Raw genomic sequence first — 24,005 nt, forward strand, 5'->3', positions numbered from 1 at the left:
AGACGAGTTGCCAATTATGGTATCGCCTTTAAATAACCAATTTTCTGATCATATCAATAGGCTCGTAGTTTCCAAACTATCTGAATCCTGTTTTCGATAATACAGCGCAATTTCAAACCGACTGTAATTATATTACTTTACAATGTTGCAAACTGGACCACTATTGTTATACATATTAGTAAAAGTAATTGGAATCAAATTGCCTATCGTTATTTAATATGAAGTAATTAATTGTAATGCGTAATTTCTAGAAAACAGGCGGTTTTGTGGCCAGCTTGTGGTTTTTTATTACCTTCCATGTATGTACCTTATCCATACGGCCATACCATCTATTATTATCAAAGACTAGCTGTTCCCCGCGGTTTCACCCGCTCCACTCCTGTTGGTCTTAGCGTGATGATATATAGCCTATAGCCTTCCTCGATAAATGGGCTATCGAACACCGAAAGAATTTTTAAATCGGACCAGTATTTCCCAAGATTAGATGCGTTCAAACAAACTCTTCAGCTTTATAATATTATCTTAATGTATATAAATCTTGTGTCACAATGTTTGTCCTCAATGGACTCCTAAACCACTTAACAGATTATTATAAAATTCGCACACCACGTGCAGTTCGATCCAACTTGAGATATAGGATAGTTTAAACATGTAGCTACCACGGGCGAAGCCGGGGCGGACCGCTAGTATTAGTATAGATTTTAGCAACATTCTCGCCTATAATCAACGATTTTTGAACAGTTGATCAACTCATGATTCCGAGGCTTAGCAGTTTAGTAACTCCTAAATTCGCTAATTCATATATTCCTTCCAGAATCATGACTGTAGGTCGCAAGAGCCTGTTCCTGTTCCTTATGCGGCTGGCGTGGAAGTGCAGGTTCACGATGCCGCTCCTGCTCAGCGGGACAGTGGCGCTGTTGGGCCAGGCGTGGATGTTCCAGATAAGGGTGCAGACGGTACACAGGCTGCATGAGAATGAGGTGACTAATGTAGATAGTAATGTGTTTTGTGTGGTGTGGTTTTGAGACAAAAAAATCTAATTTTTTGTGCTTGGAAGTTTTTGATGATAAACATGTTTTTAAGATATAATGTAGTGCATATATCAGCCAAATTGTTTTGTTGTGTTTTTGAATGAGGAAATATCTATATTTTTTTGCTTGAACATTTTTGACGATAAAACATTTGACGATTTTTATGAAAAATAGTAATTGAATATTATGAATAATTGTTATTATGTATTTGGATTAAGGTAACTCTGATCTTGAATAAATAATCGAAACAAACAAACAGATGATACATGACCTAGTCACCTGATTTAAGTAACTATTTATTGTAATATAATGCTTAGCTCCTCTAAATAAATAAAGATTGAAAAAAATGTCCTAGATCCGATTTCCAGGGATGAAGCAAAAAATGTCTCGGTTTGGCAAGAAACACAAATCCGATCACCTATTTTTCCACAAAGAAAATTGATCAGTAAAACAGACGTGTAAGGGCCGGCGCCCACTGCCGGCACGGCGTGGCATGGCAGGGCAGAGGATTTTATTACTAATGAAGTTATTTTGAATCTTATTTCAATCAGTTTAGAATTCAAGTTACTTTATTTCGATGCCACGATGCCGCGACGTATCGCAGGATGCTGCAGCATGACGCGGCACGCCGCAGGATGCGGCGGCATGACGTGTCTTGCTGTTTCATTCCAAGGAATGCCGCGGCGCGCTATTGCATCCCGCGAGGCGTATGCGTCACTTTGGGGTCGAGGAATTATGATTGCTAGCTAGTTGAAATAAGGTTGAAACTTATGCAGCATTAGTGGGGCTTTTAGCAGGATGCCACGGCATGCCACTGAATGCCGCGGGATCACGCAGCACGCCGCGGGATGCCACTGCACGCCGCGGGATGCCATTGCACGCCGCGGGATGCTCTGCCGTGCCATGCCGTGCCGTGCCGGCAGTGGGCGCCGGCCCTAATTCATCTGCCCCATATTTTTCGCCTAATTCTGATAAATAACAAAATTCGCGTTCATTCACTTTTGTCAGAAGTTTTATTGTATGAACTTGATACAAAAGAAATGGCAGGAGATAGAGAACTATGATCTTAACGCGCAAAACGCCGGTAGACTTGTTTTTATGACCCATAGACTTTTTTCGACCCATACAAGGAAGTCATGGTATTATTATGTTCAGCTATTTGCTGCAAAAAACGCAAAAGTTGTTAGACAGCTTTGTAAGTATAAACGCGGAGCTAAAGAACATGTGCGATGAATTTTCAAGGGCTATTTATTAACATATACTAAAATACTTACATCATCATATCCTATGGAGTTGGCAATCCCAAACTGCCTAATGTTTGATGAGTATGTGCTTTTGATAAAGTATCGAAGTGTAGGAAAAATTGTTGTTCACATAATGTGTCTTCAAAATGATTTATTAAATTCGATGTAGTTAACGTATTAGGTAAGGTTCCACCAAAAAAATATTAAATCAAACATGAAATTCTGTTACAATGTTGTACATACATGTAATTGTTAGTAATTATCGCACTAGTCTGTATAAATTAATATATTTTTTCCGTGATTTTTTTAACCAAGCCTGTCTAGCTTTGATTGATTCCTTCATCCGATTTCAGTACAATAATAATTAATTAGTGGGGCATGAAATAAAATGCAGAAAACGTGTTATTTTGTTATTTATCAATATCAGGGCCTTTAGACAAACGTACGTAACGCCATGGAATAGAAACTGCTAACGCTAATTATTGACATAAGCTCATGACATTTTGGTAATGGTTCGGTCACACTACCAACGACGATTACGACCACGACCAAAATTCCAATCTTGCCGAAATTTGTTCAAAATCAATATTAAAATCTCCCGTCATTCTAGTACTCAGAAATAAAAAATTTCGAGGTCAATTAATAAAAAAAAATAGGGTTTTTTGCGATTTTCGCCGAGACGGTAAGTTTATCATACAATCACCTGAACCAAAATTGTAGATCATCTAATTATCTATAAAAAAGGTTAAATACATTTTTTTCTAGGAGCCACCGTTTCTATGAAAAACCTGTTTGTTTATCCATTGATCTCAAAAAATTTTTTTCCAAACACCAATATGACAGGAAATTCTTAAATTTCATTTTTAATTGTGTTTTTCACAATTTTATTTAATTGCGACTGGATGAAAATTTTGTTCGTGGTCGTCGTTGTCGTTGGTAGGGTGACCGAATCCTTAGGCAAAACATCATACGCATTATGTCAATTTCTATCGATAGCGTATTCTATTCCTTGGCGTTTTGACGTTCGTCTCAGCGCCCAGGTTTTGTGTCCCGTCAGTAAACATGTTCCGAATATGGCATGAATGGTCTGGGATCTGCCAAGTAAAGATGTACTGATGAAAATGTAGTACGATGTTCTACCTTGACCTTCATAATGTTAATATGTAATATAGTTTTACTAGCCTTTACTAATTACTAACTTTGGCCGGTTTCCAGTGCGAGAAATAGCCCATGTTATCGACACAAATGTAGATTTTCTAATGGTAAGAGGGTTTTTTTTATCGATAGCGTAGTTTAAAGCTTTTCAGTCGTATCGAAATAAAATACAACCTAATCTAGTTGCTTTATTTGCAAGATTTGTTTTGGTTTGATGCGTGGTTAATAGATTTCGGGTGCGTTTAAGAACTCTTGAAATGTTCCGTGATAATTTTGATAATAAGGTACTCTTAGAAATTGACAAAATTTAAGGCAATGTAAAAGCTGTCACAAGACAAACACTACGAGCTTTAGGACCTTCTACTTCAGGAGGTGTTTAAACTGCATACGATTTAACCCCGCTCGCGTGACTATAAACGTCATCGCGATATACTAATTAAACCACAAATTAAACATATTTTGATGTATTACCTCGTCGGCCTACTACCAACAAATGACCAGTATAATAAGGCAATAAATTAGAAGAACATCAATGTAATAATAATTATGCGTACAACAGTCAATTTGCCACTTTTTGCATTTTTAAATTGACGCCCGGAAATACGCAATAACGGGCGTATATGAATTTAAATGAGGAGTTATTAATTTTCAACAAGGCCCTAGATTTCAAAGTATGGGCTAATTACCCTGTTTCATTTAATAATTAATGTAGAGGTGATAAAAATAAATAACATAAAAATAAAACAAGTATTAGATGTCTAAAGACCAACAAATTACATATTGAAATGGTTGTTTAGGTCGACGGTAGAGCGATCCTAAAGACGCTGAACTATTTGCATTTTTTAGGGATCTTTAATTTTCATATTTTCTAATGCTATTAACTATGTTGTGTCGAAAATTTGAAATTTTTAGCATAATGATAATTCAAATCACTAACATTAAGCATTTTAGATTGAAAAATAGCCTTTTTTAGCTTCAAGATATCTGTAAGATAAAATGTTACTCCCGGATAAACATCAACACGTTTCAATCCAATACGTGGCAACGTTACTGATATGGATTGTTTTCAATATAATTAAATCAATTAAATAAGTACATTACGCAAAGGGTTGCATGCGAGCGTGGTCCACTTGCAAGTTAATAACCTCGACTTCTGCACAAGATTTGCTCAATTGTTTAAGTATTATTGGCATTTTATTGTGAGAGAAGTAGGTTGATTAGGCTTGGCACTTTTATGGGTAATTCTATTAGTGGTTAGGTGATATTGTTATTACGTGTTTTTAACACTTTTATTAGCTTCATCTGAATGTTTGTATTTAATCGATTTAAGCCTCGTAGCCGTGCAGTGGTGAACTTTTGTTGAGCAACAGTTTACAACATTGTTGTTGACTTGCTGGTAACTTTTTAAACGTTCATAGGGCGTAAACTTTTAGGAACAGTACCTAATTCCGCAACATGTTGCTTCGTTGTTAAACAAAGTTATTTTCATTAGAACCTTTCCTGCTGATTTTCATCAGAACTTATGGGGGGTTCTTCTACGTTTGCCCTTTTCTCATATTGTTTTTTAAGTATAATTTGTATTACTTACTTTTTAGAATTTTGGGAATTTTGTTTATCCTATCCTTTGATTTTCTCCTCGAAATAGTATCTGATAATATCCCCTTGTCACTTCCAAGAAGGTTGAGTTTATAGTACAAGATTGAAACTAAGCACATGACTAATAGGTGTGAATTGTATGTTTATTTGTCTGTCCATTTTCCACTATCATCACTTATTGACTCACCTTAATGGATCTATGTATTTGGCTTACCACAGCCAAATTGATTTCGACGATAGATAGCATTTGATGTTGTTTGTTGGTCCATTGAAAAGTTACATTTGGGGTCGCATTTTTTAGAGGACGCAATTTTATTTTTTTGATGTGTAGGGGGGGGTCAGTGTGAAGCTATCACCAAGTTTGTGGGGTCGCCACCCTTGTCCCACGGCCGCCATCTTGAAAATAGCTGTTGAAATGGTTTTTATACGATATATCTCTTAAACTATTTATCTGATAATAAAACAATGTTAACATTATTCGTTGCAAATTAAATTCTCTACAACTTAGGTTCAGTAACTTTTTGTCGTAGAACAACTATAAACAAAAAAGTTATAAGCGAAAATGTTCAGAAATTAGAGATGTTTATATTTTTCAATAAAACTTTTTTTTATAAGTTTACGAAGAAATTATATCAGACCATTTTTGTAGATTGTTTTTCGTAGAACAACTTTTATTTACAACATTTTTTCATTAAGTAAATAGCTAAGGTTTTACAGCCATCCGAAGTGAGTACTATTTTAAGTACTCTTTACTATACAGAATACGATATATTATGTGTGTACTAATAATAATTTGTCACCAGTAATTATTTTATTTTTGTTATAATAATATTTTTACTAATTAATTTTACAATATTATTAATAATTAATTATTGAATCTTTTCCCCACAACCCAGGAGGTAGAGTCTGGAAGTGCGTTTTTTTTTACGTCGAAAAGCAGGGCTGAAATGTTCTGCAGTGTGCTCCCATTGTTGTGGAGGGAAAAGAGCCAATAGCCAATTTATTATGTATAGTTACTACTGAAAAATAGTACTCACTTCTGAGCGCTGTAAAACCTTAGCTATTGACGTAATGAAAAAATGTTGTATATAAAAGTTGTTCCTCGAAAAACAATCTAAAAAAATAGTCTTATATCATTTCTTCGTAAAATGATAAAAAAAAAGTTTTATTTAAAAATATAAATAGCTCTAATTTCTGAACATTTTCGCTTATAACTTTTTTATTTATAGTTCTACGACAAAAAGTTACTGAATCAAAGTTGTAGAGAATTTAATTTGCAACAAATAATGTTAAAATTGTTTTATTATCAGATAAATAGTTTAAGAGATATATCGTTAAAACCATTTCAACCGCTATTTTCAAGATGGCGGCCATGGGACAAGGGTGGCGACCCCACAAACTTGGTTTTAGCTTCACACTGACCCCCCCTACACATTCAAAAAATAAAATTGCGTCCTCTAAAAAACTCAAGGTCAGGCCTAAAAAATGTAACATTTCAATGGATTGATTTTGAAGAACATGACATTTCTCTAATTTGATTGTTTATGGCTTTCTAGAACAGTTTTCAGCATTCATTATTTTAATTGATTTTTACCTTCAACTAGCTTTCCGCCCGCGTTTTCAAAGAAAAACCCACATAGTTCCAGTAACCGTGGGATTTCCGGGATAAAACTACCCTATGTGTTAATACAAGTTAGCCGCTATATGTGTGCTAAATTTCTTGTAAATTGGTTCAGTAATATTTGCGTGAAAGAGTTAATAGATGGAGTGATTCAAGAGGAAGGTTTTAGTACATAATTTATTAGGTTTTAGACAAAGCGGGCGAAGCCGCGGGCGGTAAGCTAGTGTGATATATGATAACATGATCATCTTGAATTTGGTTATGACGTCAATGCAAATTACAGGATAAAAACTAGAAACGAGAGCTGGTTTTGTAGGTTTTCCTGTCTTTTTTTAATGTAGCTGATAAGACAATAATTGGCAAATTTTATTATATGTATTGATGATTAATTTGTAAAGCTTTTTATTAACTAGCTATTATTTGCCCTGATTCGCCTGGGTAGATATTTTTTGTAAATTTTTCATATTTTTACAAATCCAACTGACCAAAGATCATTTAAATTTCAGCCTTTCTTCTACATAAGATTATTTTATATAAATAGATGAAGGATAGGAAGGACGATAACTTTAATGCAAAAGTAAGGTCCCATGTTATGCATACATCTGTTTAACTGGTAGATTTTCTTTAGAGACAAATAGTTGATCCGTTATAGAACTTTTATTATCCTGCCCGAGTCCCGACCGAGACATTTTTTTCTTTCTCTCTACCAGGAATCAAACGCACGACCCTTCGGTTGTACACTCACGCGTAAAGCTCTATACCAAGGTCTATTATCATAATTATGTGCTTTATTGATTTTTTTTTCTTTATGATTGCGCCTTCGCGTTTAACCAGCATCGTACATGTCCTTTATTTTTACGGTTGCCTGGAAGAGATTGCTTTAAGCAATAAGGCCGCCAATTGTGCACTTACCATATTCATGTTCTCCATGTTAAATTATATATGTTTTTTTATTACTGGTATTGTACAATAAAGTGTCATAAATAAAAAAAATATGTGCCTATAATAATCGTGATGTTCTTAATTCCAGCTAGCATATTACGACGATGAGGAGGACCAAGACGACGACTCCTGGGAGACAGAGTCGACTGACTCCTGGGAGACAATCGTGGAGGAGGTTGCCTACGGATGACTGATATTCAGTGTGCTGTCCCATCATGATCATGCGCATATGCTGTTCAATAGAGCCATCCTTCCATAGATGTTATTGTTATGTATTTTTAGTGTGTCTAAATGTTCGTAACTCTACAAATGTGTAAGGCATAAATAAAAAATTCTTAAGTCTACAAATGTGTACGATATACCGAAAAATGTTTGCTATTTATGTCTTAAATGTAGACTACGTATTGTTTAGGAAACGAAATAAATTGTTTAGTGACAGACTGGACAGTAACCTGCAGGACTTATTTTTTGTTGTACTGATGTAAATAATATAAAAACACGTGCTGTTTCATTGTGTTTTACACTATTAATTGCTATGTTTTTATGTTTTGATTGTTTAAATAAAATATTAAAGGTATTTTAATTTCACTATTTCTTAGATCTTCTTGATCTCCTGATTTTTTTTTACATGGCTAAAATCCGTAGGTATTAAACTTTGGTTTTTATGTCAATATCGTGTGCACATTGTAAAATAAAATGTTTATAATATGTATCTCCAAATTTGCCAATTTTGCGTCTTCCGTGGCAATTAAACTTAGACTATATTATCATAAAAAATAGATTTCAAATTAGTTAATTGAGCAATAAAATATACACGATTTCCTAAATTTAACAAACAAATCATTCGAATTAGGTGAAATTTAATAAAAAATAATATTTAGTAAGTAGATATGATAATCAGAAAGTATGTAATAACAACTTAATTTCTTTTTAAAAGCACTTTTTAAAGATAATATTTTAAATACACTGTCCCTTATAATTTGATCACTCTATCCAGAATCTATCTACATAAAGACAATTTAAAAATAACATAAGAAATAATTTAATTCAATAAATTGTTCAAAATTCAAGTCCTAATTAGTGAATAAGAAGGATTTTTATATTATTATGTTTATTTTGTATATAGAGTACATAATATACATTCACTAGCTGCTCCGCGCGGTTTCACCCCCGTGGCTCCACCCCTTTTGGTCGTAGCGCGATGATATATAGCCTATAACCTTCCTCGATAAATAGGCTATCTAACACCGAAAGAATTTTTCAAATCGGACCAGTAGTTCCCGAGATTAGCGCGTTCAAACAAACAAACAAACTCTTCAGCTTTATAATATTAGTATAGATATAATATTGTACTTTTTACCCACACCGTCTACGTATCAATACAGTTTATTATTATTTAGTAATCTATATATTACTATGTCGATACGTATCGTATGTAATATTATAATAATGTTATACATAGCTAGGTTAACTTTTATAGATAAGATACAATTTATTGTATAATTTAATTAGTATTAGTTTTATTTATTAGTGTTATCATCACTTGTTGACATAAATCAGTTGAAATATTGAATTTGACGAAAAATTAGATACTCTATGTAGCTGTAGTTCAATAATAATATACTTAGAAAATAAATATAGAAGATATTAGTGCTTTGGTTGATTAGAAAAAATATTGTATTATTAGGTTAAACATATTAAGTATTAGATAATAATTCGTTTTAGTTTTTGGAAATTTTGGGCTGTGTGATATTTTAATAAAAAATCATTCGAAAACTATCTTTTATTTCCCTGTCTTTAATTCACTAACATACATGTTACTAATAAATACTAACGTATAGGTACATTTTACATTTATAAATAAGTACAGGTACGCTTGAAATATATGTGCTCAAAATATATTGAGAATCAGACATAACCTTTTTATAAGCCAGTTGAACACGACTTGCTAAGAAAGTCATTGATAAGTGATAACCATTTTTTGGCAAAACTGTATCTTTCATATATCTGTCAGTTATCTGTCAGTTAAAATGACAAAAGCATTTTAACTGACAGATAAGCTAAACAGAACATATCCAGTAATTGTGAAACTGGCTAAAAATGCTATATGGGCCCTCTACACAATGGCCAGCGTTGGGCGATTAAAAGCGATCACGATAATGTAGAGTCCAAAATGTCTACGATCGACCGTCATAGTAGATTTTTATTCATAATCGCCGAAACGGCGGCAAACATCGACGATCTGTTGTTGGGCCAACGTTGCCCATTGAGTAGAGGGCCCCTTACATTGGACCCAACAATCGCTTTACTACAATGGTACAAGGTACAGACTACCTATAAACAAAATACCTATCTGTGTTGCCACTTATCATTCAATTCATTTTAAGGTACATAGCTTTCAATTGTTCTAAGAATATGAAAGTGAAGATTGTATGAGGTCCTATTTTCGCGTAAGTTGGTAGAAATCCGCTCCATAACGCTAGAACACCTTCGTTCTTTATTACACTCATTAGAACAGTTACTTGACTCGCTCCTTTTGTTGCGTTTTGTACTCTGAAACAGAATTCATACGTTAGTGTAGCCAGGTAAGTCATATAATATTTTTTATTGGAGAATGTAAAATGTTACTGTTCCATAATACCAATTAATGGTTAATTCATAATATGTATTTTAACACACATATATTAAAATTACCTATACCTACCAATGGTTTGAGGGGGTTATGATGAAAGAGATACTGGGTTCGATTCCCGGTTGAAATAAAAAAAATATATATCTAGAAACCATCGAATACTCTATCTCTAAAGTTCAGTAACATTAAAAAAATGGAATAACGTAGTTAGGTAACTTTTAATAGTTGTCATACTTTCAACGGTAAAATGCAAAAAATGTAATTTTTATCGATATTGGCAGTAGGTATACTGTTTACTAGCCTAGTTTTCACAATATCCACGGGTAGGGACGCAGCCGAGGTGATCAGGCCAGAAATCATGGCGCACACTGCATGCAGCGGCATACCGTCACCCATGTAGGCAATCAGCGCTTCACGGGACTACAAATGATTTTTTAGCTATATTTTATCACATAACAGGGCCTTAATATTAATTAACTAGGGGACACTACAGTTGCAAACATCAAAGCAAAGTTTTTATTGTCTCCATACTTCTATATAAGGTACTTACTAATAAGTAATAATTTAATATTATTAAGTATAGAGAGGAAAGATTTTATACGCAAGTTTGTTTGTATTTTGTAACGAATTGGCTAGAAAAGTACTGGACGGATTTAGATCAAACTTTATAGTAATAATAGGTTATACATCATGGGCTGTATAAATTCTTGATTTTGCCCACGGGTGAAACCACAAGACACAACTAGTATGTTATGAAACAAATAAAATATTTTTCAATAAATCATCGAAAAAGCAATACAATTATTGAAAGTTAAAATATAATATCATACTTGCGCGTAAGAAGAGAGTTGTGCTCCATTCACCACCATGGCCCTGGTGACGGTGGCTGTCACACCACGCATTAGTGTCCCTGCACCTTCCTCTTTGATTATTCTGTAAGAATTATATAATGCAATATGAGAGTAGGTATCTACGCTTCATTCTTATAGTCTCTAAAAATATCCAAATCAATCAATCAAATCAATCCAAATAAAAATACTAATATATGTATAAGTATTTAAATATTTATTTCGAAGCCGATCTACGTTTGTCACATGCTATTTCGAATTTTACAGATGAACAAATCGACGATGAACCGTCACCAACATAATTTTGATTTAGTGCTATATACAGGGTGTCACACTTTTGGTATACTAAGCTCAAAGGAGGTTATAGTTTTGCATACGCTGAGTACGTAAAAAATACTTATAAAATTCCAGACGCATTATTTTTTCGGATAGATGAATTCTTAAAACTCTATGTATACACCCCTAACAAGCAACACGCCCAAATTTGCCATTATTAAGTATGTTTTCATAGACAAAATGCTCACATTAGAGAAGCGGTATATGCCGGCTGCGCGAAGCTAGAGAAGAAAACATAGATTTTCAGGAAAAATTAAAAAATTATGACGTAATTTTGTTGTTTAAGTATTTTTTACGTGATCAGTGTATGCAAAACTACAAGTCCCTTCGCGCTTAGTATACCAATAGTGGGACACCCTGTATATGTTAAGTGATAAACTAATCGAATAAAAAGAAAAATCCGCATGTTTTTAGATCAGTTTCTATTTTTATATAAAGAGATAAGAAAGCTCCGTATTCATGTTAAATTTTTGTTCAGCAACAAAATTGAGTATTTTGCTGTTGAGAGTGTTGATACGTTTAAAGTATCTCCTGAAGAGCTTCTACAGGAGATAACTTTTAAACGTTGAAATTTGGTCTACATATCTACTGTTGCTTAACAAATATTTTACCGTGAATACGAGGCAGATAATATACAAAACGTGTCCTTCTTATATCGCTATGTACCTAGAAAGTGCATTGAACACATTGCTATAGTTGCGTCTCTGCTCGGGCGGCAGGCGACCGTCAGCTGTCATTCTGATGAGGGCCACCTCTGACGGGTTGCCGAACACCGCGGCCACGCCGCCCGCAAAACATCCGAGCAATATTTTCGCCCCAAAATTTGGTGTGCCGTGATTTCTGTGAATCAGGTTGCCAAATGAACGGTGACAAACGTAATTTGAAAATTAAACATTGAGATAATATTACTACGTATGGAGGAGACACCACGAACAAAATCTGTGCGCCATTTTTTTGCTCTAACTAAGTTTTAAAAATTATTATTTAGTTAGGTACTTAACGATGAAAGTTATTCCTTTGCACTTTTCCGTATTATTTGTATTATTTATGCAATATCGTAACACACACGAAGGCATGTTTGATGCGTTTCACATTAAAACCATTAAAAAATACCGCTCAACATACGTCACATGACGTATGTTGAGTGGAACATAAGTGATGTAGGCGGTGTCGTCTCCTATTAATATTATCTCAATGAAATTAAATGTAAAATCTAGATACCAACTCACATTCCACAAAGTCATTATTTCTAATCTAATCGAATTTAAAAAACTTTGGAATTAATTTTCTCAATTAGTTACTATTCTTGTACCGGTCTACTTCTAGAAAAATAATTTTAAATGCATGTGGACAACACACTTATGGAGTTAATAATTTTGTATGTTTCCATCTGTTGTCTTTTACAAAGAGTTAAAGGCAATTGCTGTTATTTTTGTGTTACATAAAATAACGCGTTTAGTATATTCAAGGAGGTACTAGCTACTAGAAGGATTTGTCCAAAAAGTATATTAGGCCCCAACTAAATAAAAGGATTTAAACATATATCTTACTGCTGATAATAATCAAACAACGCATTGAAGCATCCCAGTCTAGCCGTAGTATACGTGGCCTGTCTGAACAGCGACGCTGAGAGTCCAGTGTAGAAGCCAGTGACTCCTTCCTTCCGCAGGATTTCGCTAGCTATTGTGCCCACGCTACTGTTGCTTTTGGGACCCGCTAGTTGCATCCGCGTTTTGACGAGATCAGCTGGTTGGACTATGACGTTTGCCAGCATTCTGTATAATACAGTGTTTGATGAATTTTTTTTGGATATTTCCCCCCTTTTTTTTAAAGTTATTATTGTCAGTATACTCATTAGGTTAAGGGCTTTAGATATCAGTTTAAAGTTTTTTGATATCTGCAATAGTTACGGAGTAATCGCCTGTGCACACTTAACGATTACATCCTGTATAATGTATATTATATTCTGGGTTTTATTTACGTTTGGCAATCAAATATAATGAAAATAAGTTGTAAGTATAACAACTATCAGAAAACTGTTATGTAGCACTAGCAGTAAGTATCATTTATTTTCATTTTTACTAATTGAAATGACAAAATATTTAATGAATAAAATGGTTTACTTACATTATAAACGAGACAGTTTTTAAGTATGGATGGATGTTTAATAATCTTTACCATAAAAACTTCTGGACGGATTTAGATGAAACTTTACAGAAATATAGGTAAATATAAGAATAACTTGAGCTATAGAAGTACTCGCTTTTACACGAATCTCCTTCCACAGGTGAATCTACTCACAACAGCACGAATTATTTAACAAAACTGTGTTTTACTGTAAATTAGGTAACTTTTACTGACCCACTCAAACCTCCGATGAGAAAATTTAGCCAACCAGGAATAGTTTTAGGTGCAGCTTTGTCACCCATTTCCTTTCTTTCTTTATCCCGTCTTTCAGTATTATTTTTTACATTTTTGCTATTTATGTACCTAGATTGTAGTTTCCATAGATTGTATTGGTTTGACAGTTGATAGCTAATGTTAGTGTTAATGTTATAGTTTTTTTTCAGTTTTAGCACCAAGAAGGTACTTTATTTATCAAATATCAGAGTTTCTTTTTCTTCTAATATATTGGAAAAATATCTTAAGGGGTAGTAAATAAAACAATTTTTAATTCACAATAAATATATTTAAATTTAATATTATATAGGAGGTATTATAATACAAATCCAGAAATTCTTAATTATTAACCTAATGCTATTACCACGGCCAGGATTCTGTCGAGTCTTGGTGAAACAGGTTACGTCTGAAAATAAAGTATTATGCATATAAATATAAATAAATAAATAATATTATAATTAATGCGAAAGTTTGTGAGGATGTGTGTGTGTGTGTGTTTGTTACTCTTTCACGCAAATACTACTGAACCGATAACAATGAAATTTAGCACACATATAGAGGGTAACTTGGATTAACACATAGGTAGTATCCCGGAAATCCCACGGGAACGGGAACTATGCTTTTTCTTTGAAAACGCGGGTGAAACCGTGGGCAGAAAGCTAGTGTAATCATATTTCTTTATTTTTATTCGGTCCATCATCATACAAACTACGTAAAATAATAAATCTTGCCTTCGAGGAGGTGTCTCTGGCGACTCAATACGTCTTGGAGGAGTGTAGTCTCCCCTCAATATCCTCGGCGGAGTATAGTCTCCCCTTGTAGGAGTATAGTCTCCCCTCGTAGTGTAGTCTCCCCTTGTAGTGTAGTCTCCCCTCGTGTCAAACAGTGTCCCCGGGGGAGTGTCCCCAAACGATCTTGTGTCCCGGGACATGGCCCCAAGGGACTCCCGGGGGTAATCCCGGGTGTCCCGGGTTGGTGAGTCCTGTGCCCGGGGCTGAGCGCGGGATACTTCGTTGAGTAAGGATAGGCAAGAGTGGGAAAGGCGTTGGCTGAAATTCTGTAACGCAATAACATGCAACAAATAAATAATTTGAACCGAAGAATAAGTATATCTATTTTTGCTAAAATTGTATTATAAGTTTTATTTTAGATTCAATGAACCTGATTATATTGTCTGTTTTATGATTGAAAAAATAATTATCGTTACTGTTTATATATTTTTCCACGTAGAATAGAAATAAAACTACCTATAGATATGTATTCAACTCGATTCTAATATTATATTTATATGAAAATGTGTTCGACTTTCAATTGTAACTAAGACTAAATTAAAGTATTTTCATACTTTAAACACCACTAATCTACAAAGGCTTATTACTAACTGGTTTATCTAGATAGCTAGTAATTTTTATCACTAGCTATCTAAACCAAAACCATAGTTTGATACATCACTACATAGTATAAAAAAAAGTGGCTTTCTCTGTCCCATGATGTCTCTATGTCCCTAATCATGTGCCTTTGTATGCTTAAATCTTTAAAACTATGCAATGCAACGGATTTTGATGCGGTTTTTTTTAATAGATAGAGTGATTCAAGAGGAAGATTTTAGTTTATAATTTATTAGGTTTTAGACAAAGCGGGCGAAGCGGTAAGCTAGTTTACTATAAAATATATTATACAGTATTATGTATAACTGAACTGTTTAAGGCGCGGGTCAAACACAAGCGGCGCGGGCGCGGGCGTGCCATAAGCGCACCTCTTGAATCTGTTTTGCACCACGTCCTTCTTATACATTTTGTATGAAAGAATTTTGGACAGGCGTCGAGGCGGCACGCCACGGTTGTGCCAAGGTTGTGCCAAGGTTGCGCCGCCCCAAAATTATTTCATACAAAATGCCAATAGCGCACCCAATGCACGCCGGCAGCGCGCCGCTTGTATATGTCCCGCGTCTAAGGTTATGTAGGTAGCTGGTAAAGCAAAACCATGAACAGATGCATTTACCATAAAATATATTATTATGTATGTATGTATGTGGGAAACGGAACGGTGACGGATGAAAGAGAGGTATGAGGTGTGCGAGAGGGAAGAAAGGGTTATGGCGGCGGATGTAAGACGAAGTGTGCGTGCGGAATATAGTTAAATTATTTAAAGTCTAGCGGTCCGCTCCGGCTTCGCCCGTGGTACATGTTTACGTTTTCTCTACATAAGAACCATCCTCGTACTTCAAGGAATATAATAAAAAAAGAATTATCGAAATCGGTTCAGCCGTTCTCGAGTTATGCGCTTAACAACATATTTTGCGATTCATTTTTATATATAAGATTAAAAGACGTGACAAGACAAGCAAACAACCATTTATTTATTTCAATCCCACATATATTTACCGGCAAGCAAGATCCCTTCATCTCCCTGAGGTCGATCTTGCGGAACATCTCGCACAGCAGCAGCTCGTGCAGACTCGGCGTGCGCGGACTGAAGATCATCTCTATTATTTCTACTACCTGCAATTACACAAAGGGTACTTTTGTATGGGCTAGTGGGTAGCTTAGATATTTTAATATTGCGTATACAGGGTGTCCCACTATTGGTATACTAAGCGCGAAGGGACTTGTAGTTTTGCATACACTGATCACGTAAAAATACTTAAACAACAAAATAACATCAAAATTTTTTTGCTATTTTTTTCTTGAAAATCCATGTTATCTTCTCTAGCTTCGCACAGCCGGTATATATTATATACCGCTTCGATAATGTAAGCATTTTGTCTATGAAAACATAATCTTAAACGGTAGCTCACGTGCTGCTAGCAAATCCTGGGCGGGTTGCTTGTTATGGGTGTTTAAGTTTTAAGAATTCATCTATTTGAAAAAAAACTGTGTATTTTTTACGTACTCAACGTATGTAAAACTATAACCCCCTTTGAGCTTAGTATACCAACAGTGAGACACCCTGTATAAACGTTCATATGCATCGTATTGATTAGAATTATTAAATAAATAAAGGGGAAACCTAAAACCCTCAGAAACATCTATACTAATATTATAAAGCTGAAGAGTTTGTTTGTTTGAACGTGCTAATCTCAGGAACTACTGGTCCGATTTGAAAAAGTATTTCGGTGTTAGTTAGTTATTAAGTATAGATTTCATTCAGGTAAAATAATACTTAGTGAATAATGAATATTTCCATACGTGTTAAGCGCATCACACACGGTGAAGATACTATAATATTTTATCTTAAGATACTGTTATATTTTATATGTATTACAGTATCTTAACGCATCCGGTATCAGCGTTCTGACCATCATTTTTCTTTTTGTCATTGCGTACTAAGACCCCTGTAGAACCGCCATCCTGTTACAAATGACGCGAAATTTTGTGGGTCATTTGTAACAGTATCTTAAGATAAAATATTATAGTATCTTCACCGTGTGTGACGCGCTTTATACAATCAATTCATACAATACCTGCGGATAGCCAGCCTGCAGGTCCGGCAGCAGAGAGAAGTCAGTGTCAGCAGCCGCACACATCTCGAACAGCACGTGTCCGAGGGACAGCGTCTCGGCGAGCTGAGAGACAGCCGTGTGGGGGGGGCGGGGGGGAGTGCCTATTAGGGTGTTCTCCAACCCGCAGATACTGGAAGAGTAAAGTAAAGTTAAAAAAAAAGATGTGTTCGTGTACTAGTGTACACACGTAAGAAGTGAAACTTCTTTATGACCTTATTTTTCAAAAAATATTTTACTATATGCAACTGTAACAATGTACACGCACACATTTTTTTATATCAAGTACCTATCACATTTCTCTATTGTTGCCCTAAATATTATCAACGGATTTTTTAAAACTACACAAATCGGTATTTCTCCAACTTTCAAACTCACCGTGCTACGCCATTTTGAATGATCACGTTCCCCGAATGCAAGTGCCTGAAGGGTGGGAATCCCTTATCCTTCAGAAAGAGTAACCCTTCGAGTATTTGTCGACCAAACCTCGCCACTTGTGAAGCTGGTAACCCTGTCCCTACGGTTGTGTATTTCTTGAAATATTCGTCGCTCCATGTACTCTGAAATAATTATTTGATAGCATTAACTTTGAAATTGATATTTTTGGTTTTATGGCATTCAAATCCATACTAATATTATAAATGTGAAAGTAACTCTCTCTGTCTGTTACCTACTCAATCACGCCTAAACTACTGAACCAATTTGGTATGGAGATATTTTGATATCCGAGAAAGGACATAGGCTACTTTTTATCCCGGGAAAATGACGCAATCCCGGAAATCCCACGGGAACGGGAACTATGCGGGTTTTTCTTTGACTGCGCGGGCGAAACCGCGGGCGGAAACCTAGTGCTTTATAAATATTTTATAGAAAATGAAAATAGAAAACGCGCGAAAGGATGCGGGTTCGAGTCCCGCCTCGTGATTGAGTTTTTTCTATTCTTTATAAATTTATAGCATTAACTTTGATAAATAGGATTATAATACAATGTCGTAGAAAGAGAATCGAGGAAACCGTATCAAAATAATTGTTTACGACATTAAAATTACTAGGATCTAGGTACAAATCGATATCAAAATATTATTTTACACGTTGTTTCAATTTAGACTTTTTTCTGTCTAACAATATGTGCTCCTAAAATCAACCTTAAAATTTAAATGCAAATGTACTTGAGAATAAATAGAGTATTATGAAATTTCAGGACGAAATTATGACTGGATTTGTTTAAACTACGCCATATGCTTACGTTTTTATTTGTTAATTGCTCAACTTACGAAGTGCAATATAATGTAATATAAATAAATAAATAAATAATTTATTTTCACATAATAATTTAAAAAATCAAAGTGTCACAGGCTCCTAAGATAGTAAGAACTGTTTTTCAGAAGCCTATGTCTTCCATTACACGGTCACGAAGATATCAGTATAGTTTTCTACTAACCAATACTAAAAAGAACGCGTATTATTCTTTTCCACTATTAAATAACTATTTAAATGAATACCAATACCAATGCCTGGAAGAGATTGCTTTAAGCAATAAGGCCGCCTATTGCACTTACCATGTTCATGTTAATTTATGTTTTTATTACTGTACAATAAAACGTGACTGGGGACGGGACTAGCAATACATTTTCCATATCTATTTTCTGATAGGAATTATTACAATATAGCTAAGTACGACAAATTACACTTAGTTTAAAAAAAACTACAATTTTTGTGAGTATACTAGCTGTTGCCGCGACTTTTCTCGCGTTTGTATTGTAAATCTAAGTTATTCTCCAATAGCTGAAGACTCACAATCGGTACAGCGGTTTAGGAGTTCACTGACAAACACACAGAAGAAATATACACATAGACATTTAAATTCCCATGTCCCCAAGTGCGGTAAGTAAGGGGCAGATGCATTATACATCTGTTTCACTGATCGATTTTATTTAGGGACAAGTAGGTGATCAGCCTTCTGTGTCCTGCCAGACCGAGACATTTTTTTTACTGTACTAAATAAGGTGTTATAAAAAAAGACGGGTTGCACTGGGGGAGTGCCGGCAGAAGTGAAAACTTGATTATTAACGTTCAGCATGTTTGATATTTTGGAATGGTATCCGTCTTACGCATGGAATATAAGGGCTAAAAAAAAATCCGTCTTACGCTTTTTCGATCAGGTCACGTGTCCTGACGGGAATTTAAGATTTTACAGAAAAAGTGCTCAACGCCGCTAAAGAAGTTTTCACTTCAATAAAAAATAAAGAATACCTTATACAGTAAATCCTTCAAGCTCCCCTTAACATTAAACGGCAGAACAGCCAACGCATGACCATTGCACATTTCTAGGTCCAAAACGGGGTAAATGTAAGGGTGGTGAAGGGCTCGGAACAGCTCCATTATGAGGGTCTGGGTCCGCTCGGTGGGGTCTATTGGGCATTTGCTTGTTAGGGGCACCTGGGGTAAAAGTAATTTATCGTCGTAGAAGCAAGATTCTAGGAACGTGTAAAATTATTTACATAATGTCATTGAGGTATTATTACTACGTAGGTATATAGAGTTTGTAGATATTCTGCCTCTCATTACTTATAAGTTAAAACCAATCAATGTAACAAATAAATATTGTTTATCTTATTAAAAAAATATGAATAAACTTATCAATTAAAACTAATCAATGTAACAAAAAAAAATGGTTTGAGACGATTGACTCTAACTCGTGTTACAAATAGTGTAGAAGCGATGTCCTCTCTAGTACGTAGTACATAGTAACTCAATGCCTAATGTTTAGTTGTTAAAACAACAGTAACGGTCATAGAAATCTAAATATTTAGATTTCTATGGTAACGGTGCATTTACATCAAACGAACATACAGCTAGAACTAGAGCAAGAGCATTCTTTCGTGATCTCTAAGTGTAAACGAAAACTCATATTCAGTGTTTTTCACTATTAGAACATAGCATAGAATCTATTACGAACGCACTAAGAACAACGAAAGAATTATCTACGCCTGTTTAAGCTAAACGAATTTGACATAGTGGGGGAATAATTAGCTCGCTCGTTTGATGAAAATGCACCGTTAACTACGTTAATAATTAACAAAACTGAATACGAATTTTCGTTTACACTAAAAGATCATGAAATAATGCTTTAGATTTAGCTCTATGGTGGTTTTATATAAATGCACCGTAAGAGGAAGAAAAGCTTTAGTTTTTGGTACATTCAGCCCATGTGTGATTCAGCCTATTCGAATATGCAAGACTACCCGCGGGTCTATGTGGACTTGGACGTGTATAAGATGTGACAAAGACCTAAATAAAATTATAATCATACTGATACAAATACCTACTTGCTTGATATCTTAAAACATTTAATGTGGACTAGCTTCCGCCCGCGACTCCGTCCGCGCGGATGTCGGTCTTCGCGTGGGTGGTTTATTTCTCCATTTTGAGATCTTATAAAAAAAAATTAATCACAGATTTGGGTTTGGTATCGATCCAGTAACACCCCCTGCTATTTATTTTTTTCAATATTTTCAATGTACAGAATTGACCCTTCTTCAGATTTATTATATTAATGTGGATAAACGTATTTTCGTAATAAAGCACATTTAAACGACACAAGAGAGGATATAAACTCACCAATGTAAGCAGTCTTTCTGTTTTTATAGAGTTGTCGTGTATCGCGAACCAGTGCTTGTTGGAGCGATACCCTATTGAGCTTAATGGATGAAGTAGGACATATCTGGAAAATAATAAAATGATATATTCTGTATTTTAATTGTGACTATAATTTTTCAATACACTTGAAAAAAGGAGGATCTCAATTCGACTGTACCTATTTTTTTTTTTGGTTTTTACTTTTTAGGTTCGATACTTCAGTTTTTGACAGGGAGAACTGATTGGATCATTGTTTTGCACACCTCAGAGAGGTAGTGCTCTAAATTGTCACCAAATCAAAAAATCACGATCCACTCATCTCATTTTTTATTTTTTTTTTAATTTGAAGGCGGTTGTGTTAAAAAAATACGAACGAGTTAAATGTTGCGTACTGATCAATATAAAAGTATTATTTTATGCATCTAAGAAGATTAGTTTGTGACGAGGTTTCACTTGCCTACGTAATTTCAATGAAATTAAATTGCATAATAATTATCTATATAATGTTGTCGATTAGCTTTTATAAATTATAACTACTCATCTATACAAACAAACAAACAAACATACTCTGTATAATGTTATACAGAGTATGTTTGTTTGTTTGTTTGTATGTTTTACTCGTCCGATTTGAAAAATTCTTTCAGTGTTAGCTAGCCTATTTATCGAGGTAGGCTATATATGTGTCGTAAAAGATTATTCTGGATAAGATTTGAATGAATTTTATAGAAGTAGGTAGTTATATTTATAAAATTAGTTACCTAGGCGTTTTTGAGAGATATTCGGAGCATATAGCCATCGCCACTCCAGTCTCGATGGTACACTCAGGGTACCTGGCCAGTGGAAAATTAATAAATACACACTAGCTGTATAGTAAATTGGAATTAGAAAATTGTTCAAATGTAATAAAGTCTACAATTTTTGTAAGTACACTAGCTGTTGCCGCGACTTTCCTCGATGTCGAAAATATGTAAACCTTAGTCATTCTCCAATAGCTGAAGAGTCGACACACAATCGGTTCAGCGGTTTAGGAGGAGTTCACAGCCAAACACACATAATAAATACACTTATAAGTAAAGGTTCCAAACTACATAGCACGCTAATTAAAGACTAAAATAATAAAATATTACTTACTTAGGCGAGACCTCCGACGGCGAGTTCTTGTCGGACCCTGAACCCATAATTGACTTATTGAACAATAACTTTGCTAAAGAATCTATTTTCTGTGCAACAAGCGGTGTGCGATCAGAATTTTCGTCTAGAATACATAAATATATATATGTATAAATATTCAGATATTTTAACTAATGGGAGATTTTCAATATGCCAAAAAAAAATCGTAAGTACAAGTATAAAAATGGTACGTATAATCATTTATCTCTCTGTGCTGGGAATCGAACCCACAGAAACATCATTAAGTAGGTAGTTAAGTTTTCCTAGAAAAACTCATCTATAAAAAACCGCATCCAAATCCGTTGCGGAGTTTTAAAGATCTAAGCATACAGATACACAGACCTAGACGCGACTTTGTTTTATACTATGTAGAGATTTATTTTAAAATTGTATGTATTAACTATATCACTTTAATTATGAAAGATTGACATAATTGGTCACTAGCGCTTGTACTATTAAGCGAACATAGTGATATAAAGGTTTTTAATTTTAATTGAATTAAGATGGCCTGATGAAATGAATCGAGGTCAAAATTTTAAACCTTAGAAGCGATTCAAAGTAAAAGCTAATAAAACAGGGAATTATGTTTTTTTTTTTTTTATAATATCTACATTTTAATAGATTGTTTTAGCATATAGCGTACCTATACGCTTAGATAACAAGGCATATTATAATTTTGACCAGATAAAATTAAGGAAGAAACCCGACCGATTGATTTCATCATTTAGATTTTAATGCGCGTGTCTATTAAATCAATATATTAATTAATTGGTGTTTTTTGACGATGAATTTAATATTTATTAAGCACAGTCAAATAATTTAATAGTTACCTAATACAGGAAAAGTTTAATAAATTTTGAAAAATGAGAACATTAAGATTTGAGGCCGATTTTGACGATCTATCTATAATCGCATTCAGCATCAGTAATCAAGTTCTTGGCTCTTGCTATCACTATAAGCGTCTGCATTTAATGTATTTTACAAGCACCACATCATATTGAATTACCCTATCAATTAGCTAAAAATTCACCTTCACTCTCCTCTTTATCCGTAGACACGGAGCGAATACGAAACGCATTCCTCTTATTAGCCGCAGCGATAGACTCCGGGTTCAATTCCGCCGCTGACTGCGCCCTTCTACACGACCCTCGACGTTTCTTCTTCCTATAACTGGACCTCGGCCGTTCCTGGTAGAACCGGTCGTGGCCCGTGGTCTCCGGCTCCCGCTGTTCCTTCCCCTCGTTCGTCGCCTTCATGTGCTGATACAAGTTGAACATCTTGACAATAATTTTTCCCCGCAAAAAACGTAGCTTCCCAATTTTGCTCGCCTAGACGCTTTCCTCGCTATGTACCGTTCACTGTACACGTATGATTATTATTTGAAGATGTCTCAACAAGTATAATCTGATTAAGTTTTTATGAGCATTAATATATAGAACAGAGGTATTACGGTCTTATAGAATATAGAATATTATACGTATACAAGCCGACACGTTTATAGAGCGGTCCGAGAGAATATGTCATTATAGTTCAACTAATTGAAGACCTATAAGTGCTGTTAAGCTAACTTGTAACTCCCACGTATAATATGGGCACATTTTTCTGTGTTCTCTACGATCGAAAATGACACGAAAAGTGTATTACAATGTTGTAGTTTTAATGTATTAAGTTGAATAATAGGATATGAAAGTACAGTAGAACCTCGATAAGTTAAAGTCCAAGGGAAACACAAAATATTTTAAGTTATAGAGGTTTTAAGTTATCAAGGGTCTATCCATTTTTCACTGCTTCTATAGCTTTTAATTTATAAGCGTAGGTGAGGGTTGTTAGTTTTCTTTTTGGACTCATTTTAAGCCAGTTTTATCACACAGTAAGTAAAGTGATGTTTCCAG

The 24,005-nt window shown here is 34.7% G+C and overlaps 2 protein-coding genes and 1 long non-coding RNA gene across 3 annotated transcripts; 1 reads left to right on the top strand and 2 right to left on the bottom strand.

Annotated features, from left to right (window-relative positions):
- The first annotated feature begins 814 nt into the window (after positions 1-814).
- Positions 815-7,858, top strand: LOC149480840 (uncharacterized). The gene is made up of 2 exons (XR_016316940.1): positions 815-980; positions 7,678-7,858. It is a non-coding gene; the product is annotated as an uncharacterized LOC149480840 (long non-coding RNA).
- Positions 7,859-9,635: 1,777 nt separating this feature from the next.
- LOC149480841 (mitochondrial 2-oxoglutarate/malate carrier protein-like) lies at positions 9,636-13,834 on the bottom strand. Its single transcript, XM_089705822.1, has 6 exons — positions 13,767-13,834; positions 12,956-13,180; positions 12,072-12,245; positions 11,052-11,154; positions 10,523-10,641; positions 9,636-10,142 (listed from the first exon to the last, which is right to left on the bottom strand). The coding sequence occupies exons 1-6, from the start codon at positions 13,832-13,834 to the stop codon at positions 9,962-9,964; spliced, it is 870 nt and encodes a 289-aa protein (XP_089561948.1). The 3' UTR covers positions 9,636-9,961.
- Positions 13,835-14,119: 285 nt separating this feature from the next.
- Positions 14,120-23,606, bottom strand: Slob (Slowpoke binding protein). The gene is made up of 10 exons (XM_089705749.1): positions 23,144-23,606; positions 22,075-22,198; positions 21,702-21,773; positions 20,926-21,028; positions 19,558-19,743; positions 17,683-17,864; positions 17,269-17,437; positions 16,190-16,306; positions 14,537-14,862; positions 14,120-14,211 (listed from the first exon to the last, which is right to left on the bottom strand). The coding sequence occupies exons 1-10, from the start codon at positions 23,388-23,390 to the stop codon at positions 14,166-14,168; spliced, it is 1,572 nt and encodes a 523-aa protein (XP_089561875.1). The 5' UTR covers positions 23,391-23,606; the 3' UTR covers positions 14,120-14,165.
- Positions 23,607-24,005: the final 399 nt, after the last annotated feature.

This window comes from Colias philodice, chromosome 17, assembly GCF_061535455.1.
Source record: "Colias philodice isolate Cphi_HAF_F1 chromosome 17, ilColPhil1 Martin Lab GWU primary, whole genome shotgun sequence".
Lineage (NCBI taxonomy): Eukaryota > Metazoa > Arthropoda > Insecta > Lepidoptera > Pieridae > Colias > Colias philodice.

What these genes read in the sequence shown, in the direction of transcription:
- LOC149480841 (XM_089705822.1), bottom strand. Translation starts at nt 13,834, where the DNA reads ATGGGTGACAAAGCTGCACCTAAAACTATTCCTGGTTGGCTAAATTTT. An exon ending in CTCATCGGAGGTTTGAGTGG is followed by an intron (nt 13,181 to 13,766) that starts GTCAGTAAAAGT and finishes TGTATTATACAG; the next exon opens with AATGCTGGCAAACGTCATAG. An exon ending in AACTCTCTTCTTACGCGCAA is followed by an intron (nt 10,642 to 11,051) that starts GTATGATATTAT and finishes AATCATTTGTAG; the next exon opens with TCCCGTGAAGCGCTGATTGC.
- Slob (XM_089705749.1), bottom strand. Translation starts at nt 23,390, where the DNA reads ATGTTCAACTTGTATCAGCACATGAAGGCGACGAACGAGGGGAAGGAA. An exon ending in ATTCAAAATGGCGTAGCACG is followed by an intron (nt 17,438 to 17,682) that starts GTGAGTTTGAAA and finishes TTACTCTTCCAG; the next exon opens with TATCTGCGGGTTGGAGAACA. An exon ending in TGAAGGGATCTTGCTTGCCG is followed by an intron (nt 14,863 to 16,189) that starts GTAAATATATGT and finishes ATTGCGTTACAG; the next exon opens with AATTTCAGCCAACGCCTTTC.